This window comes from Sus scrofa, chromosome 15 (genome assembly GCF_054392235.1).
Source record: "Sus scrofa isolate SSC_HxYL_T2T_F1_AM1 chromosome 15, Sscrofa_HxYL_maternal_Yorkshire_Landrace_v2.0, whole genome shotgun sequence".
Lineage (NCBI taxonomy): Eukaryota > Metazoa > Chordata > Mammalia > Artiodactyla > Suidae > Sus > Sus scrofa.
Window position 1 is genome coordinate 147188371 of NC_139397.1, and position 21006 is coordinate 147209376.

At 53.9% G+C, this 21006-nt stretch overlaps 1 protein-coding gene across 14 annotated transcripts in view; it reads left to right on the forward strand.

Annotated features, from left to right (window-relative positions):
- DIS3L2 (DIS3 like 3'-5' exoribonuclease 2) overlaps positions 1-21006 on the forward strand; it is a 360467-nt gene that overhangs the window by 313583 nt on the left and 25878 nt on the right. For 12 of the 14 annotated variants that reach the window (XM_084997947.1, XM_021074519.2, XM_084997945.1 and 9 more), the window contains 1 exon segment: positions 8457-8536. The exons of the other annotated variants lie outside the window; for them this stretch is intronic. In XM_084997947.1, coding sequence (XP_084854073.1) covers positions 8457-8536 — 80 coding nt within the window. 14 annotated transcript variants of the gene reach the window in all.

The following is a 21006-nucleotide window of genomic DNA, read 5'->3' on the forward strand; positions in this document are numbered from 1 at the left end:
TTTGCTCACGAGCCCAGGGACCATCTGCAAGCCACCCTCAGCCACCTGTCCTCTCCCGTCCCAATATTCTTTTGCAGTTATCCTTAAGAGCATGGCCTGCCCGTTGACTCCATGGACCCTCTGCTGCTCTTCTTGCAGCAATGTCTGCGAACCCCGAGGAGGCCTGCCTTAGTCCCTAATCGGCCGTTCTTACTGCTCGCCTATCACCATGGACTGGGAGGGTGGCCCCCACCACAGAGCCCAGGGGGAGCCGAAGGAAGGCCTTTTGCAGGCCCTGCAACCCCGACAGGGCCGATATCCCGCATCCCCCTGGCCTGTGAGGAAGGATCCTTCTCTCCAAGGAAGGATCCTTCTCTCCAAGGGTCCAAGCCCCTTCCACTCATCTGGCTCCATCAGCTCCCCCCACTCCCACTCCGGGCCAGTTTCCTTGGGGCAGGAGGGCTGGGGCAGAGCAAGTCCCAGCAGGTGTCCCATGCTCTCACTGCCCAGAGTCTGCCCTCCCATGATCCTGCCTGAGCCCCAGAAAGAAGGCCCTTCTGTTTCCTGCTCGTGAGAGATTGGCTTCTTCTTTGTGCGGAGGAAAGCCTCGCTCTAACCTGACCCATTGACAGGCCTCGTTCCTCTGCTGGTGGCTGACAGCAGCCTCGTTGCCGCCTTGTGGGCCCTTCGCAACCTTCCCTCCTTCCCCGGCACCAGGAAGCTGTGCTGCTGGGAACCGTCCTCCTGGGGAAAAGGGCGACTCGGAGCGGGCTCTTCTGCTCCACGTGGCACCTGCCCCTGGAAATGGAAAGCTGGGACCTCGTGAAGTCTCGGAGCAGCTGCCATCCTTGCAGGCCGACTTTCTAAGCAGAGTCCCTCCGTGGATGGACCGCTACATGCCTGGATCAGCGCCAACACTGCAGAGACGGCGGCCTGTGAGCCCGCCTGTTACTGCGTCACACTTGGCTCGGGGCAGGTGTTCAGTGACACTGCCGAGCGGAGGACTGTGTTCCTTCAAGGGCACTGGCCAGAAGGGAGCGCCTGGGCACTGAGAGGATTGGCACCATGGCTTGTAGTCTGGTGGCACAGTTACTGCTGGGGGCAGATGTGCAGCAGAATCTCTTTACAGAAGTGAGAAGAGTAACAAATTTGGATGACATTGGGTGACTTCAGGGGCCTGCAGGAGGTGTGATTCTGTGTCTGTAAAGCAAATGCCTAGAGCAGTTCGTTGCTGGCGGGTCACAAGATGCTCTAAATATCTGCTCCGCAATTCAGCTCAACACGCATTGGGCCCCGGCTGTGGGCAGAGATCAGGGCACTAGGTACCCAGGGTACCGGGCGAAGCTCCCCACCCAGACCCTGGGACCCACTGGGGAGGGCGGCTCTGCGTCCACTTACCAGCAGAGGGAATAAGAGAAGATGCACTTTTACAGAGAGAAGCTCGAAGGACGTGTGCGATCTTGCCGGGACAGACAGGAAGGGCTCTCCCGGAAGCAGTCACGGCACAAGGAAGGGTCCAGAGGGTGAGAGGGCAGGACCTGGTCCAGGCACCAGCGGTGAGCTTGGCCGTGTAGGCGGCACACACAGAGCTTTGCAGCAGGAGGCGGGAGGGGCACTCCCCTGGCAGGCAGACTCGTGTTTCTCCTTCAAGACCCCTGTCTTCTGCCCCGAGGTCCTCCCTGGTTGGCACACCCACCTCAGTACTTGTCACCCCACCCGTCCCTCGGTCACCATCCTGATTTGTTCATGCACGCAACCAACCCCCTGTGCTTAATTCATTTCTGTATTTCTCACATAGAGACAGCAGGGAGCCATCAAAGGTCCTTAAAGAGGGAGGCGTCGTAAGGCTTGAGTTCAGAATGATAATTCAGCCGTGTTGTGGAAGTGGATTAGAGAGAGCAGGGCCGAGGGAGTGGCGTGTGTCATGTCCCCCCGAGAGAAATACTGGGCAATTGCAGAAGAACAGCCAGTCAAGGCCCGGAGGCTGGCAAAGACCAGGCACTGCTCCATCAGGCTCTGACCCTGCTCTTCAGCAGGTCAAGTCGGCTTCCTCTAGAGCTGGCTTCATTTCCAGGCTGGTAGCAAGCTAGTGCAGCAGTCCTGGCCCTCGGGCCCGGAAGCACGCAGCAGACACTGGCCTCAGATGGATGACTTGTCCATTCCTGAACCAGTTCCTAGGGCCGGGAAATGCCATGCACTGGTTGGCTTGGGCTCCTGATCAGTGACCGAAAGGTGTGTGAGGTTACCTTGGAGCTGCCAGGCCCAGCCTGGAGATTGCCTCTGCTTCTCTCTGAGTGCCCTGGCCCGGGGTGGGAGGGTGTACAGCTGAGAGGGTCCATTAGGAGGGAGGACATCCCTGCTGGACGGGCACCTGTGTCTGCTGTAGGGACCAGCTGGACTAATTGAGTCATGTATTGACCCTTGCACCTCTGCACACCCACGCATACCCACACACCTGCGGGGACACGCTTGGTGGACCGGTTTCCCTGGGAGACAGCACATCCTCATCTTGGATGGATTCCAAACCTCTTGTGGATGACCCCTGCACCCCGCAATACCCTGACCTCTGACCCTCCATTTCTTGATTCCTCCTTGGATCGTGTGATCAAGCATTCCATCTCCAAGGTCAGACACCACCTACTCTCTGCCCATGACCTCCCGTCGCTCCCTCACCCAGGGACCCCCACTTCCTCTTGTCAACCTCATGGACACATAAGAGGACGGTGTAGCCCAGTGCTCAGCGACGTGGACCACGCTTCAGTCCTGCCCCTCACTCACTAATTTACTTAAATTCCTCTGTAACATAAGAATAGGAACCAGGAAAAAAACAAAAATCATTATATTAAAAAAAGAAAAGAATAGGAACCAGTAATGCCTGCCGGTGCAGGGGGTAAAGAATGCGAGTGCAGCAGTCCGGGGCTCTGCAGAGGTAGAGGTTCAGTCCCTGGCCTGGCGCACTGGGTTAGAGGATGCAGTGTCGCTGCACCTGTGGCAGACAGAGCAGCTGTGGCTTAGAGTCAGTCCCTGGCCTGGAAGCTTCCATATGCCACAGATGCAGGCATAAAATGGAAAAAAAAAAAAAAAAAAAAAAAAAGAGGGATGGGACTCAACCTCACAGGGGCATTGGAAGGATTAAACAGAGTCACACGTGAAAGAGGTCTCAGACAGGGAACATGCAAAAAATGGTAGCTCCATACGAGACGTCTTTCACCCAGACCGTTTCTTTTGTTTGGGGGGTGGGGGGGCCCACCTGTAGCACGTGGAAGTTCCTACACCACAGCAATGCCACATCCGAGCCACGCCTGCGACCTACACCACAGCTCACGGATCCTTAACCCACCGAGCGAGGGCAGGGATGCAACCCGAGCCCTCATGGATACTGGTCAGGGTTGTACCGGCGGAGCCACAGCGGGAACTCCCAGCCCCTTCCGTGTTTGTTTCCTGCCCGTTCCCCCTAAGAGTCTCCAGTCCGTCTGTTGCCAGTATCATCTCTCCTCCCTTGGTCTCTCAAACCCATTCTTTCCTCAGACTTTCCTGGCAAATGCTCGGCTCTGCACCAACCTAATTTTCTTCACGCCAGTGTCTAGGTTACTAAAAAAAAATCAGGAGTTCCTATCAGGGCGCAGAGGAAACAAATCCAACTAGGAACCATGAGGTTACGGGTTTGATCCCTGGCCTCGCTCAGTGGGTTAAGGATCCAGCATTGCCGTGAGCTGTGGTGTAGGTCACAGACACAGCTCAGATCCTGTGTGACTGTGGCTGTGGTGTAGGCCAGCAGCTGTAGCTCTGATTCAACCCCTAGCCTGGGAACCTCCATATGCCGAGGGTGCAGCCCTAAAAAGCAAAAAAAAAAAAAAAAAAAAAGCAGCGGCTGGCAGATGGTTGCTGCAGTAACCTCAGATCCGGTGCCCCCAGCTCAGCCCCCCAGTGCTTCCTGGCCGTCCGCATGCTCTTCCCTGGTCAGCTGCTTTCCCTGTTCCCAAGGAGCAATTTCAAACCAACGCCTTCCTCCAACTTCCATTCTTTCCCTTGCCAGACCCTCCATACCTGACAGATAAGTGGGCCTCCAAATTCTCAGAAAAGAACCATCATCAGACTGGAACATTCCAAACCACCACCGTCCCCCCATCCCCCCGTCAAAGCTACAGCTCTGTCCTCATCGCGCCCAGCCCTCCGTGCTGCTGTCATGGAGAAAGGGCCTTCCACTTGCGTGTTGGCTTCTAATCCTTCCTGTCACCTCAGGCACCCAGACCCCTCCCTGGCTCTGTCTCCCTGGTGCCTTCGCCCTCCCTCTGCAGCGCCGCCTCCATGTCAGCCTTTAAGCGAGTCTCCGGCACCTCACAGTTGCCTCTCCTTCAGCCGCACATCCTCTTATCTGACCCATGCCATTCGTCTTGGCTCTTCCTGCCACTCTCGAATCCACTAAGAGCACTTTGTACACACGTGGGCCCCATTTCCTCACACCGTCCCCCCTGTTCAACCCATCATGCCTCGATCTCTGTGCCTACCGCGCTCCCGAGAGTTCTCGTTGCTAAGTCCAGTGGAGCCTTTGGTTGGATGCTTGCTTCTCTCTTACTTGACCTTGATTTGATGCTGCTGACTGCTCCTCCTTAAGACATGCTCTCTCCCCGGCTCCCATCACACCATAGCTCAAAACGCCACGGCTTCTTTTCAGTCTCCATTGTCCAGCTCTTAAAAGTCTATCAAGGAGTTCCTGTCGTGGCTCAGTGGTTAACGAATCCAACTAGGAACCATGAGGTTGTGGGTTCGATCCCTGGCCTTGCTCAGTGGGTTAAGGATCCAGTGTTGCCGTGAGCTGTGGTGTAGGTCACAGATGTGACTCAGATCCTGCATTGCCGTGGCTGTGGCGCAGGCCGGCAGCTACAGCTCCGATTAGACCCCTAGCCTGGGAACCTCCATATGCCTCGGGAGTAGCCCTAGAAAAGGCAAAAAGACCAAAAAAAAAAAAAAAAAAGGTATCAAAAACCTCATTTTTGCTCAACATCCTCTCTCAGGACAATCTCATCCTCTCCAGTGGCTTCAGTTGCCATCTTAATTACCACCCAGAGGTTCCCAAATTTGTCCCTCCAGATCACAGTCTGGCTCATAAAACTCAGAATTGTTCCTACAGCTGCCTACTGGTCACCTCCAGAAGATGCCTCTCAGGCACCTTAAAGTCAACATGCCTGAACCTGCTGCGCCTCCTCATCACCACAGCAGCACCGTCGGCCCTGCTGCCCGAGGCAAAGCACCTTAGGCGTTGTCTTTGACTCCTCCCTCTCTTGCATCTTTTCTGTTCAGACCATCACCAAGTCCCATACTTCTGGTCAGGTGGAAAGAACGTAGGTTTTGGTTGGAATTCGAATTGTGGTTTGGACCAATTACTTCCCTTTCTCCACCTCAAGTTCCTCACCCATAAAAAGGAAACCGTAATAATACCTGGCTCAGATGGCTGTGGTCAGGGTAAAGGAAGGCCTTCCCTGAACGTGAGCTCTCCATCTGTCAGAGGTGAATGCTCTTCTGCCCATCGTGTCCTCTCCCCACCCCCATCACCAGCTCTGCCTACCTTATTGTTGAATTGGGGTATCCATAGTTTCCGGGTCTTGAGAATCCCCCTGGAATTGAATTTCCCATAATTCCTCCATGCTAAGGACAATCGCTGATATCTCATCATGCTTCTCATAAAGACTTTGGAAAATGCAAAGAAAATAAAGCAAATGCAAAGAAAGTGGCCATTTCGATGCTGTTTTTTCCTTCCAGTCTTCTATGCAGTCTTTGTTCTTTTTTTAACGCAGTTTTTTTTCGTTGTTTTTTTTTTTTTTTTTTGGTGTATAATCAGATATTCTTCCTGCTGCTTTTTATCTCACCCAAATATTTTCCCAGGTTAACAAAAATTCTTCATAAATAGTTTAATGGCTGCACGCTATTCTACATGTGACTGTTGTATGGTTTATTTAACCATTCTGCTATTACTGGGGGGGGGTTGTTAAGAGTTTCTTCAATAAATAATGTAAACAGTTTGAAAAAAAAAGTTTCCTCTTACATTTATGACAATTTTTCTTTTTTTTTTTTTTTTCTGTCTTAGGGCCACACCCGAGGCATATGGAGGTTCCCAGGCCAGGGGTCAAATCAGAGCTGCAGGTGCCAGCCTACACCACAGCAACGCCAGATCCAAGCCGAGTCTATAAACTACACCACAGCTCACGGCAAGGCCGGATCCTTAACCCACTGAGCGAGGCCAGGGATCGAACCTGGGACCTGCGTCCTCATGAATACTAATCGGATTCATTGCCTATGAGCCACAACAGGAACTGCCTATGCCAATCTTTCTAAGCAGTGTAGTCTTTGAAATGGATTAAAGAAATATAGGCCTGACCCTAGCTGCAGAGAAAAGTAAAGAAGAAAAGGCTTGTAATTAATATATATTTTTTTTTAATAATTCTTTTCTGTTTTACTGAAAGAGGGCTGGGAAGATCTAGGCAGTGCTCGGTGGGGAAAACACTCCTGTGACTTGAAGTTCCTGGCTTCGTGATGGTAAAGCAGGGCTTGTTTCTGTTTTTGTATTTTCATCTGGGTCAGTGAGAGGACAAGCCATTCCTACCAGCCCGTTTCCCTCTAAGGAGGAGAAAAATCATCCAACATCTAATGATGCAGATCATTAGCCGTGTCAACAGCCTTGCAATTTTAAAAAAAAAAAAAAAAGTTATAATAAGGTATCTTCCTAATGTGCAGTTAAGTTTAGTTAAAACTTTCCTGGTGATTTTAAAACCCAGTGAGTTTGTAAATCTAGTAACTGGCCCTGCCTTTGGAAAGGTTGGTGCTGCCATGGCCGACTGGGCTCTAGCAGGACACACACAACTCCCTGGGCTCCGGCCGCCCAGCCACACCTGAGCCCGCCCCTGAGAATCCAGAAAGAACCCAAGATTGTATTATTCCTAGAGTTCTTGTTCCTGATCTTCCCTCAACCAGAAAAGCTAGGGAGCGCCTCAGAATTAGCATGTCCAGAAGCAGCTCTCCCCCGTCCCACCCTCAGTCTTTCCCTCTGCAGTGGAACGGCCACCTGCCTGGACATTTAAATCACACACTTGGGAGTTCCCTTTGTGGCTCAGCCGTAATGAACCTGACTAGCATCCATGAGGACGGAGGTTCGGAGACCCGTGGCCTCGCTCAGTGGGTTAAGGATCCGGCCTTGCTGTGAGCTGTGGTGTAGGTCACAGACTCGGCTCAGATCTGGTGTTGCCGTGGCTGTGGTATTGGCTGGCAGCTGCAGCTCCGATTGGACCCCTGGCCTGGGAATCGCCATATAACTTGAATGCAGCCCTAATAAGATAAATTAAAAATAAACAAACACTTGCGCCCTCCTTGATTTCTTCTTTTCTATCCTCTCCACTCCCCAACACCAAATCCATGTGCATATTCCATCAATTCTACGTCTAAACATTTGCTTCTGAAACCTCCAGTTGTCCGTTTTTCGCCGTCTCGACTGCCAACCCTCTAGTCCCAGCCCTGTGACTGGCCACCTGCACTGTGCAGAGCTTCCAGCAGGGCTCCCGCGTCTCTCTTTCCCACAGTCTTTCCTCCGTGCTGTAGCCGGGGGATCTTGCTAAAACGTGACTTTGACCATGTCATCCAGCCCTTCCTTAAAACACGTCAAAGGCTTTCCTTTGCTGTGAAGGTAAAGACCACAGATTCCACTGTGGGTGAGAAGGTGCGAGATCCCCGCCCTGGCCCCCCTCCGGCATCAGTGCCCACCATCCATCCCCCAGTACCCATCCTTCCGTTCCTGCAACTCCTGCACCAAGGCCTCCATCCCTGCTGTGCTCTCTGCCCAAGGACGGCCCTCTTCTCTCCCCAGCTTCCTTCCCGCATTCCCAGTCCAGTCAGGTTATTTACTCCTGTGGAAACATGAGAGGTTTTTTTCCCGCTTCAGAGAGCCTTTTTTCTTTTCTTTTCTTTTTTTTTTTTTTTTTTTTTTTGGCCATGCCCATGGCGTGTGAAAGTTCCCAGGCCAGGGATCAAACCTGCAGCACAGCAGTAACCAGAGCCATAGCAATGACAGCACCAGACCCTTAACCTGCTGAGCCACAAGGGAGCTCTGGAGACTCTATTTTAAAGTTTCGTACATATGAAGAACCTTTTTCAATTCCTCAGTGATGGATGTCTCTCCTCTGCTAGACCATAAGATCTTCACTGCTACTGTTCAGCCTTCTTTTCCCATCAGCCAGCTCAGTGTCTGGAACAAGGTCGGTGCTGAGTGAGAAGCTGGGCGCGTGCTTAGTGAAGGAGTAGAGTCCGATGACGGTCCTCGTTGGCAATGGGGTCCCCAGAGGGCAGGCCCAGATTCTGCACAGCACATCGTCCTGAGAGAGTCTGATTTTGCTTGGCTTTTGGTTGGTTGGTTGCATTTCCGCTGTCAGAATGAACAGAGCATGCTGCCTAAAGCTTACATGGTTTTCTCTTCTTCTCTCCCGATTCAGCTAAAGCTTGCTTTTACTCTGGACCGCGAGACTGGGCTGCCTCAAGGATGTCACATCTATGAGTACCGTGACAGCAACAAGTAAGCCATTCTATGGGTGGCCCCTGGGGGCTCGTTCTTACCCTGGGCTTCCCTGGCAAAGGGCTTGGCAGGGAGGGCATTGCAGTTTTTTGCAACTGTTCTGGAAAATAGCACATGAATGTTTCTCCTATAAAATCCCTTTTTCCCCTAAATGTAGGACTTGGAATACTTGTGTAGGAGCAAGTGTAGTGTATTTGAAGTATATTCCAAAGCAGACCTTCCTGGGAGTTCCCGTCGGGGCACAGTGGAAACGAATCCAACTGGGGACCATGAGGTTGCGGGTTCGATCCCTGGCCTCGCTCAGTGGGTTGAGGATCTGGCATTGCCATGAGCTGTGGTGTAGGTCGCAGACACGGCTGGGATCTGGCGTTGCTGTGGCAGCAACAGCTCTGATTGGACCCCTAGCCTGGGAACTCCACATGCTGCGGGTACGGCCCTAAAAAAAAAAAAAAAAAAAAGACAGAGCAGAACTTCCTTTGCTGGCTTTCCTAGACCCACCCTCCCTTCCTCTCCCATCATGTGCTTGCTGACTGGATTCGCTGTGTGATTCCGGCTTTTGTTGCAGTTGGATCTGACGACACGATGTTTGTAGGTTTGTTGTGAGAGTCTGCCTGGTGAAGTTTAGAGCTGGGGGCTTCTGGGTGCTCACAGAGATTCCAGTTGTTGCCCTTATTAGGAAGATGGCCCTTGGAGCTCCTGTTGTGGTGCAGCGGAAACGAATCTGACTAGGATCCCTGGCCTCGCTCAGTGGGTTAAGGATCCCGCGTTGCCGTGAGCTGTGGCGTAGGTTGCAGACACAGCTCGGATCTGGCGTGGCTGTGGCTCTGGTGAAGGCTGACAGCTACAGCTCTGATTAGACCCCTAGCCTGGGAAACTCCATATGCCGCAGGTGCGGCCCTAAAAGACAAAAGACGAAAAAGAAAGAAAGCAAGAAAGACGGCCCTTGGCGTGGTTTCATAGCACCTCTTTTCTTCATCGCAGATGGCCTCCTTGACTATTTTTGTCTATGGGACAGTGGCAGTGGTGACAAGGGAGGTCAAGGGAGTCTGCCCTGATGATGACAATGACAATGACAGTGATGAACAGCAAAGGCAGCTACCGTTGACTCTCTCCTGTGTGCTGGGCACAGTCCTGGGGATACTGCGTTCGTTACCCCATTTAATTCTCATGATAACCTGAGGAGTTTCCTTGTATCGTTGCTGTGTTGGCAGAAGCTGAGGTCCAGGGGGGAATGTAAGTACCTTGTTCTAGTCGCTTGTCGGCTGTGCGAGGCAGAGTCTGCATCCTCACGTTAACTCTGGGAAGAGACCAGATGACATTGATGTCGCAAGGGGCTACTTCTGGAGACCCCAGTCGATGACAAGAACAGGCCCCACCTGCGCTTGAGGACTCATTGTTTAGCTACCCAAGCTGTGTATTTAATTTTGTCCAGTGGAAGGACCCCATGCCAGCGGACCTGTACACTGCCTTCCAGAAGAGAAACCCATGCCGTCCTCAGGGACTCTCGCTCTGTGATGGGTGGGAGACGGGCTGCTGGGTGCCTTCATGAGCCACCCTCCGTTCAGGTTACTTTCAAGGCGTTATTCCCCTTGAAACTCACCCTCGGGGCCCTGTAGTAGCCGTTGCGTTCCCTCGGTCCCCACCAAATGAATCTGCCCGTGACCCCACCCTTCTGCCTTTTGGATGATGCTTTTTCTTCTGGAAGACTGTTCCCGGATTTCTAGGCCGTTGCGTCGGGGATACGATCTCAGCTTCTGATAATGCGTCATTCAGCAGAGAGGTAGGGCTGGACTTCTCCAGGGCCCAGGACTGACCAGGACAATTGAGTGAATCCCTTGGTGGCAGGGGCAGGCCTTGTTAGGGAGCGAGAGACATGTAAGCCCTAAGCTGCATGGCCTGCTGCTCTGCCACCCTCCTCGCCAGGCTGCCCTGTGCTCCGGGGGCTGGTGCTCCCTGGATGGCCGCCCCCTTGCCCCAGACTGTGGCCACAGAAGCACAGTGGTGTTGGCCCCATAGATGTTTACAGACTCCAGTCCTGGCCTGACTCTCTGCTCTTCGGCAGCATTTTTGTTCAGTGGGAGAAGGGACCCATCGGAGAGGTTCAGAGGTCCCATGACAACAGCTTACGTTGTCTTGGAAGCTGATTGGAGAAAATAGTCTCACTGTGTTTCTTGGCCTGGTCTCCAACTCCTAGCATCTCATCAGCCTGAGCAATGCAGGAGCGAGCGTAAGCGTGTAAGTGTTGACAAGCTTTGGACCAGAGGCCTGTAAAAGGAAGCCTTTGCGCAGGAAGCTGGATGAAAGCCGTGATCTAGGAAAGTCTGACCATCGGCTGCCTTGGTCACTGCTGTGGTGAGGGTTTGATCCCTGGCCTGGGAACTTGCACAAACTGTGAGCACAGCCAAACCAACAAACAAAACCAAGGGGGCTAGTAATATTTTTCTGGCAGGAGTGTCTTGGGGATTAAATGGGGTGACATGTGAAAGACATTGTCACCGGCCTCACGCATCAGATGCCCACCATAAGTGTGGCGGTCTCTCCTTCCTAAAACGCACAGCCACCTCCTGACTCCCTTCTGTTTGCCCAGCACTCGCAGAGCCCTGAGTGGGCAAGAGGGTGGGACCCAGCCCTCAGCTGTGGGCACGCTGTCCAGACTCCACTGCCCACTCGGGAACTGTAAGCAGAAGCGGCGAGAGCCCCACGAGCTGGTCTGTGACTTTCTCCTCCCACCCAGGCTCTGCCCTGCCTGTGTTCCTCCGTTGGCTTCAAGGGACAATTCTCTCGACTGCCTGAACCTCAGTATCGGGGTTTAGAAAATGAGGATATTCCGCCCCAAGCCCTGCGGGGCCCAGGTTGTCTCAGCCAAGGAGCATGAGGGCAGCCGCGGCAGAGACGAGCTTGTCCGTATAGAAGAAATGAGTTGCATGGGAGTTTGGTAGCAGTAATTACTGAAACCACTGCTTTTGTCTGCATAGTCCCTGCAGTATAATTGGTCATCGTTTCAGTATCATCGGGGCCAGGGTCCATCCGGCAGCAGAGAAGTTGCTCTGCGTAAGTACCCAGGTACCAAGGCTCTCGGCAGTTCTCCCCACTGGCCTTGCCTAGCAAGCGAAGCAGCGCTGAAAATGGGCCCCGCGGCCTTGTGCTCCCTGGGCTCTCTGTCAGGTTCCTTTCCTGGGGCAGCCCAGTAGCCCTGCCCTTGACTCTGGGTCATCCCATTCTGCTTCTCCATAAAGACGCTCCGATCTCAGAGTTCCCCGGTGGCTTAGCAGTTAAGGATACGGTGGTGTCACTGCTGCGGCTCAGCTCAGGTCTCTGCAATGGCTTGGCTTCAATCCCTGGCCCGAGGACATCCATGTGTGACATGTGCAGCATCCCCCCCACCCCAAAGAACCCCTGTCTGCCTCTAGACTCCAGGGAGGACAGGCCGTGGGACTTGTCCATCTCTGGTGGGACTTAGACTCTGCCTGCTCTTGGGCTAGAGGGCACAGTTATCAGGTAAACATTCTTAAAGCTCTGAGGTCATTAGAAGAAAGACACCCCCACCCCCACCCCCGTGCCTTGGGTTAACTTCATAAAGCTCTTCCGCTGGAATTATTCTTTCAGCCTCGCACATGCTGTTCACATGCGCCTCTAAGAGGTGTGAGGCCTCCCCACCGCCCAGACAGTACTGCCAGGCACAGCCCAGGGACCTGGGGACCGGCTTCTTCTCTGTCGCAGAAACTTCACCAGCCTTTTGTGTTAAGTCCAGTGAACCTGGAACTGATTGCAAGTCATGTTTCTCAGTTTAGGGTTTGGCGATCTCTTCATAGATGGGGCAGGCCTAAAAGGGTGAACAAGTGAATTGTGAGAACTTGATTCAACATTTATTAAGCCTTTACTCCGTACAGTGTGCTGTGCGCGGCCCCAGGGCGATGCAGGCCTGGGTAGAAACAGCAGAATGCTCTGGGCGCCCTCTGGGATGCTGTGTGCTTCAGCGATAAGGCACCGTCATGAGCAAGTGACTGCTTCTGACTTCAGGGCACCTTGGCGGTGGCAGCGCCCTTTGTAGACACAGAGCTCCCTCCGCCCCCCGCCAGGACTGCTGAGCTGCGCTGAGAAGGACTCTCCCAGCCCTGAGCTCTTCGACCTCCGGGATGCTCTCTGCAGCCTGAAGGAGCATCACACACCCTTTCATCCTGGTTGCTTTTGCGACTCGATTTTTGCCTTCAGTGTTCTGCCATTTTTACCACATGATGTCCAAGAGAAGATTCATCTGTACTCTAGAGCTTAGGACGCAGAGTAGTTTTCCCATTTCAACATCGTCTGTCATCTTTTTTATTCTCCCTAATCTGTCCTTCTGGAACTCCTGTTAGAAACCTACCGTCGTATTCTCTCATCTTCTACCTCCCTTTCTGCCAGTGGCGCCTCACGGGACCCGTCCTCAGCAGTGTCTGTCAGGATCTTCCGTGGTGGCTCAGCAGCTTTAGGATACAGCGTTGTCACTGCTGTGGTGTGGGCTTGACTCCTGGCCCAGGAACTTCTGCGGTCCCCGGGCATGACCCCAAAAAAGCCTGTCGGTTTACTGATCTCCTAGTTTATAACCTGTTTATAATCTGCTGTTTGATATCCCTTCCTGATTTGAGTGTTTAGTTTTTATTTTTAATTTTTAGAAGTTCTACTTGGAGCTTTTTAAAATCAGCCTGTTTGTTTGTTTGTTTGTTTGTTTTACTGCTCGTTTTGCGCGTCCTAGGTTTTCTGCTGTGGTTTCTATTCCTTTCATCCCTTACAGTTGTCTTGATTATGCTTCTTTTGTAACCTAGCCGTGAAGGGGTTGGGGGGCGGGCACCTAACTGAATCTTTTTAGAGAGGGAACCTGGCTACTAGGGAGTCAAACCTCTTTCCAGCCCTTGTCTTTTCATTTTTTGTGGGATTATCATGAGGACTAAATTACACATGACGTTAGGGAAAACTGTTTCCTTGGATAATGTTTGAATTCTGAAGAACTAATACATAGAAGAAAGAGGCTGCAAATTTTGGTTTAACTCTATAAATATAGTAGTAATTATAGCTGTTTACAGCATGGCCTACCATTTTTTGTCTGATAGTGAGGCATAGTAATATAATTATAAAAAGCATTAAATATGCCAAACAAACTTGCAGAAGCTGAGTTTAATTGCAAGGCTCCCCTTTGCCCATGACTTCTGAGTTTCTGATCTATGGAGCATAAGTGATGGGAGCGGCCACCTCCTGAGTGCCCTGGGCCAGGGGCTTACCCCGGTTTATTTCCGGTTCCAAAACCATTCAAGACAGATCTCATTTTTATAACTTTACAGATTAAAAAAGTCAGGGAGGTCATATTATTGTCACAGTTTTACAGATTAAATGATACAAAAACAAACAAGGCTGAGGGTTAGAGAAGTTAGTCTGCCCAAGTCACAGCTTGGTCAGGAGCAGAGTCTGGATTTTACTCCAGTTCTAGCACATTCCAAAGCCCCTTCAGTGCCTTTAGGCCACCTGCCTTTCTTTGCACAATGTGAAGCTCAGGGAATTTCCGATTCCAGCCTCTCCTAGGCGAGCCTGCGCTAGGAGCTCTCTTCCTGGGAAATTCTGAGATTTCCAGTCCCTGTGGACCCGGGCGGGTGGACAGCCTGGTGTCCTAAAACAAGCTCCTGACCTACCATCATGAATCCGAATTGGGCCAGGCGCTGTCCGGGGCCATCACCCCCTCGTGAGGCGGCCCGTCTGTCAGGAGCGTGAAGCTGACCCTGCCTCCCCGGGCTGGGGAGGGTGGAGAGGGGTCCTGTGTGACGTGGCCGCGGCAGCTGGGGGGGACTCCAGGATGTTGGTGTGCCTCCTTCGTGCTGCCTGAGCAGCCCAGGCAGTGGGGCCTGGCAGACCCGGGCTCTGGCTTTGGGGGTGCCCTCTCCTCCCAAGGGCAGCTGTGCCTCCCCCTGGCCCAGAGTTCCCTGGATGTCATCTTACTCTTGGGACAGGTTAGTTTGCTAAAACAGTGAAAGTTCGTCTTTTGTTTCTTCCTGCTTCACCAAGTAGCTCATTTTGGCACCTTGAAACCCACACCATCCATTAGCCGACATCTGGAGACGGCATCTGGAGGCAGCGGAGAGGGCTTCCCCGTGGGACTGATTGTCCTCAGCCGAGGCGCCTTCCCTCCCCCGTCCCCGTCCCCGCAGGGCAGCCGCACGCTGGTCATCACGGCCTCTGCCCACTCCCCTGCCCGTGGGCATCTCGCAGCTCAGCTCACTGGCCTTCCTGGCAGCAACCAGGGCTGGGAAGGGGCTCTGGGACCCTGCAGAGCCCCAGGATCCTTCCCCAGCCCCTGAGCCCACAGTCCCTTCTGGACCGAAGGTTTCCGACCTTCCAGCCTGCAGCCCTGACCCTGACGCCCTGCAGGCAGCACAGACCCAGAGGGCGGAGCTCGGTGCACCCTGGGGTCCCCTCTCCGTCGTGGTGCCTTCCCATGGAGCGTGTGTGGGTCGCTCAGGCCCACTGACAGGTAGCTCCAGGCAGGATCACAGACATTTGGGGATGAAGGCAGAAAATGAGTGGGCACAGGCTGGTGGCACTGGCCCATCCTGGGGAAGAGGCAGGGGACGGGAGGCCTGGCAGGAGCAGCGCCTGCAGCGCGGTTCTCACCTCCCCGGAGCAGGCCTGCCTCGGAGCCCTGCCTGTGGCACCCAGTCACCCAGGCACAGGGACGCCAAGGCCCAGGCCGTTTGTCTGGACGGGCTTCCCAAGGCCGCCGCGGCTCGCCCGGTGCCCTCTCCCCGCTCCAGCGTGGGAAGGGACTCCTCCGTGGCTCCCGTGGCCTCTAATCCTCAGGAAAAGCCTAGAAAGGAGATGTTCATGGGACAAACCACCAGCTCCGTTTCTGCAGGGGGCCTTCCCCCACCCCCGGCCTCCCCTCCCCACTATCCGCTCGGTGTTCAGCCAGCGCCCCGCAGGTCTTGGTGGCTCAGCTGGGGTGCGGCCCAGACCTTCAGGCGGGGGTTCTGAGCCCATGGCTGTCGCGTCCTTCTCCTGCATGTATCTGCTGTCTGTCCGCAGCGGGGCCAGGCGGCACCGGCGCGGGTCCCTCCCCCGCTCTGGGTTGGTTAGTCCCATCCCCCACCCCACGCGCCCCTCCTCCACCACGACCACCCCCTCCTCTCACCCTCGGGCCCCTGATGCACAGAGTCCCAGGAATGCTGGCAGTAGCGTCACCAGCAGTTCGGGGGACCCTCACCGTGTTGCCCCCTGGCCTCTGGTACCTCGAGTTCCCTCATCCCCAAAGGTGTTAATGAGCCCAGCTCTGTGACCGCCTCGCCTGCTGTCCTCTCTGGCCCGCGAGGAAGAGCCACCCCCAAACCCCTTAACAACGCCAGCGGCCCTCACCAGCACTTTTCTGCTGACCCTGGCGAAGGGCTGTCCTGTGAGCCTTGTGGTGAACTTCGGCCTCTGCTAGGTCTTCTGGGCCCAGCACGGCCCCTCCCCTCGGCCTCTCTATTCCTTCCTCTGGTGTCTGCAGGGCAGCTCAGGCCCTCCCCTCTGCTCAGCCCTAGCTGCCGCTTCCTGCAGGCTTCCAAGGCCCACCCAGCAGCAAGAGTTTGCCCCGTCGCCTGGGGTCTTTGAAAAGGTGCTGGCTCCCACATCCCAGTACCCCCTCAGTGAGTGTCTGCTTATCTCAATTCCTGGCCCCTCAGATCAAGCCCCTCGGCTTCTGCTAGTTAATCCTTCCCACCCTTGGTATGCAGTCTCTTTCCTCCCTTGGCAGGCCCAGCACATCCCCAGCCAGATGTCCCTGGCACTCAAGCCTAGGTACGGGGCGTTCCCGTTGTGGCTCAGCCGTAACAAATCCGATGAGTGTCCGTGAAGACTCAGGTTCGATCTCTGGCCCCACTCAGCGGGTTAAGGATCCTGCATTGCCGTGAGCTGTGGTTTAGGTCTTAGACGTGGCTCAGATCTGGCGTTGCTGTGGCTGTGGTGTAGGCCGGCAGCTACAGCTCCCATTGGACCCCTAGCCTGGGAACCTCCATATGCCGCGAGTGTGGCCCTAAAAAGACCAAAGGAGCACCTAGGTGTACGGCCTGGAAGCTCCAGAAATGAGGTGGGGCTTGGTCCTGAGAGGAAAGCAGGCCCCTGTGTGCCGTGCAGCAGGGGGACGTTGCTAGCCTTCTGCGGGGCGTGTGGGCCACCTTTCTGTAAGCTGCCAAAGAGGCCCTCCGGCTCCCTGACTTGGCCTATGGTTCACGGCCCTCAGTCTGTCATTGACCCCCTGCTGGGCGTCGGTGTGTCACCACACAGTCCTCGGAGTAGCTCCCGGGCTCTCAAATGCTTGAACCCGTGCAAAGTCAAGCAGAGGCTTTTCCCCAGGTCGCCACTGGTGAGTGAGTGAGCAGTTGGGCCACTGCTTTGTGCCGGCGACTCTCCGGGCCCCACATTCTACCCGGAAGAGCATTGTCTTTGCCCAGCAGGTAGTGAGCCCGCCTGGCCCCAGACGCCACCTTTCTGCCTCCCTCTCAGACCCAGTCCAGAACCACCTGTGTTATACCAGGTCTGCCAAGAAGCAGATGCCAGGACAGGGTTAGAAGGGGAGAGCAGTGGAGGCAGGAAGCGTCTTGGACCCTGTGGAGGAGGGCAGAGGAGGGGGGCCAGGTGGGAAGAGTCTCGGGCTGCAGCCGGCCTCCTAGGAAGCCCTGGAGCCAGAGTCGCCTGTCGGAGGAGCCCCATGTCCTGCAGGTCCTCGGAGTGCTCGGTCACCTGCTGCGAGCAGCCCTGGGAAGTGTGGCCTGGGTACAAATGCAGCAGTGGGTCGGGCGGCTGCGGCTGAGCCCAGGCCGGCTGTGCTCCTGTGGCAGGAGACCCGAGAGGCGCCTTTTCAAGGCCACCGCCCTCCAGCAGGAGACAGCACAGGGGCTCCTGCATTTAACTCGTTTCCCCTCTACTTGGTGCTCACCCTCTTCCTTCACCTAAATAAGCAGATGAAATAGTTCCCGGCAGCCCTGACAGCTTTAAACCAACACCAACACTTCCTGGTGTCCTCAGTCCTTTGGAAGCGACACTGTGTGTCTGCACCTTGGCCCCGGTGCCAGTTCCTCAGGCTAAGTAGCAGTGTTACCCGAGAGCCTCCAGACAACCCCGCCCCCCCGACGCTACCAGGTGAGAAGGAAGAATGCCCTTCTTGTTCCTGCAGAAGCCCTGGGTTAGGAGAAAGGGGAGCTGCGAGTCACGGGGGAGGAATGCTTTGGGGGAAATTGGAGGCATCTCAACCCAGGGGAGGTGCCAGAAGTGACCTCATGGGGGCACACCTGCAGCTGCAGCGTGCGTGTTGGAGTTGGCTGCTTGCGGGGCAGGTGTGCTCACCCTCTTCCGTGGCAGCCCTCAGGGTCGGCCTTTGCTGTGATGCAGGCACGACTCCTGCCTAAGCAGCTGGAATCTGGCTGGTGAGCGGTGAGGGACATGCTTCGGCACTTTCACACCGTGCAGAGAGGTGGCAGGGCACCTGTTCCCTTCTGTCACTCCAGACCATCATACAGCAACAACGATGCTGCCCTGGGCCCCCAAATGCCATGTTTCATCTGACCTCCATTTTCCCTACAGAAAGGGAAGGGGGTGTGAACACCCCGACTGAGAAGGGGAACCCCATTCCGGGAGAGGTGCCCTGCCCCGGGTCGACTGTGAGACAGAGGGAGAGCCAGCAGGCTTCTCCCCAGGATGCTGCCTCCGCCATGTGGTACGCAGCAGGGTGGGGCCAGGAACAGCCACATGGAGTGCGCTGAACTTGGCCAAGGGTCCCGGGCAGGGCGGGCGGCAAGGCCTGGGTCAGCGAGGCCGCCTCCTGTGTGGCTTACGTTGCGTTTGGTAACAGTCACCCTGTCTCCCGCATGTGTACTGCAGCCCACAGGTGGCCAGGGCAGGGACAGTCTTACTCAGCAGCGTTGAGTCAGCACCCTCTCCCTACCTCCCAGGAGAATGGGGATGGATGGAGCCCAAATGCTGTAAAGCACCGCACGGCCTCAGCAGAGGTCTCCTTTGCTGCCAGGCCAGGTGCTCAGGCCCTGTTGGAAATCCTAGCCCCTCGGCTCCTGCTGGCATCCTCGGGGCAGAACTGATCAGAGTGGAAGCCAGCAGCCAGCAGCCATGGGGAGATTGTAGCGGACAGAAGCCAGATGCAGACACACCGTGGTCCCTGTCTCAGCATGTGCTGCGACTTCATATCCACGCCACCGTTCTCTTCCATAGTCCGTCCACACACAAGAAAACAGATTCGTACCATAAACTTGCTTTGCAGATCTTAATTGTAAACCATGACATGCATAGAGAAGAATGCTCCAGTCATGCGCCTCTAGTTCAAAGAGAATCAGAAAACAAACAGGCCGTGAAACTATCACCCGGACCAAGAAATGGAACATGTCAGCACCCCAGGAGATTCCCACGTACCCTCGTTTCCTCCAGAAAGGAATCCCCCATCGTGACTTCTAAGTAGATTAGTTTTGCCTGGCTTTGAACTTCACAGAGGTGGAATCACTCAGCGCCTTCTTTTTGCATCTGACTTTCTTTTCTTATTTGAGCAGTATGTTTGTGATTATTCATTTTTGCTGCATATAGTTCCAGCCCTTCATTTTCATCACTATAAAACTTCCTTTGTAGGAATACATCATGATTTGTCCAGTCGGCATTAATTCAGTCAACGTTTGGGTTGTTTGTTTCCATTCGGGAGTTACTACAAATAATTCAGCTTATCCATGTCTTTTGGTGCGCATATGCATATATTTCTCTGGCATACAGACCTAGGAGCGAAATTGCTAAGGCAGAGAAGATACCCACTCTGGTGGGTAGTGCTGAACAATTTTCCTGAGTGATTGTACCAGTTTAACACTGCCGCCAGCTGCGTGTGAGATTTGGCTTGTTCATTGGCCGCTCTGTCGAGTGCCTTTTCAGATGTCATCGCCCTCCTTCTCCTGGGCTTGCCCCTTTCCTAGTGGACTTTGCGTTCTCTCTCTTCTGGCTGTGAGTCCTTTGCTGGCTGTACATGTGTCAGATTTCTTCTCCCACGCAGTGGCTGCCCTTTTACTCTCTTTCGTGTTTTGATGAACAGAAGTTCTTCATTTCAGCGTATTTCCGTGTATCAGTCTTTTGTTTGTGGGTAATTCTTCTTAGATCTCATTTAAGGAAACTCTGTAGAAATCACAGACCTGTTTCTATTAGTCAGGGTTCTCCGAGAAGCAGAGCCAGCAGGATGGACATTTGTGTGTACACGGAGCCTTATCCTGAGGAATTGGCTCGGCTCGTGTGATTATGGAGGCTGAGAAGTCCCACCACGATCTGCTGTGTGTAAGCTGGAGGCCCAGGAAAGCTGGTGGTGAAGCTTAGTGGAGTCTGAGGGCCTGAGACCCGGGAGGTCAGTGGTGAGTCTCTGTCTGCAGGCGGAAGATAAGGTGAGATGGTCAGCTCAAGCAGTGAGAGGAAAAAACTCCTCCTTCCTCAGGCTTTTGTTCTCATCAGGCCTCCCCCGTTGGGGAGGGCGGCCTGCTTTATCCAATTCAGGTGCTCACAGACACTCAGAAACAAGGCTTCACCCTCGTGTTCCGTGACCTGTCCAGGTGACACACAAAATTAACCATCAGAATTTTCTTACATTATGTTTTAGAAGCTCTGTTGTTTTGGAGTTTGCATCACGGCTCGGTGGTTAACAAACCCTACTATTATCTGTGAAGACGCAGGTTTGATCCCCGGCCTCACTCAGTGGGTTAAGGATCTGGCATTGCCATGAGCTGTGGTGCAGGTCACAGACGCAGCTCAGATCCTGCGTCGCTGTGGCTGTGGTGGAGGCCAGCAGCTGTAGCTCCGATTCGCCCCCCAGCCTGGGAACCTCTATATGCTGCGAGCACGGCCCTAGAAAGACAAAAGACAAAAAGAAAAGAAAAGAAACTCGCTCACCTTTTCTATTTTAGACCTGTAAGGTACTCTGGTGACTTTTGAATATGGTACAGCCGGTTTCATTTTTTTGCGTACAGCCATCTGATTGACCCAGCGTCCTTTGCTGAAACGACTTCCCCGTTGCTCCACGGTGCTTCACCTGTGTCAGAATGAAGGGTCCCTCGGCACACGGGTCTGTGTCTGCGCGTCTGTTCTGTCTCACTGATCTGCGTGTCTCTTCTTGTGTCAGCACCACCCTGTCTTAATTACGGTACCTTTAGTCAAAGTCTTGAAATTCGGTAGAGTTAGACTTTCCACCTTGCTCCGCCTCCGTCAAGGGCACCTGGCTAATCTTGGCCCTCGCCACTTCTGTATAAATTTTAGAATCAGCTTGTCACTTGCCACACACACACACACAGACACAAACCTGTTAGGATTTACGTTGAGGTTGCTTTGGATCTGTAGATCCATTTGGGAAAGAATTAGCACTTTTACGATTATTTTCTACTCTACAAACATAATATATATCCCATTCTTTATTTAGGTCTTTAATTTTTCTCAGTAATATTTTA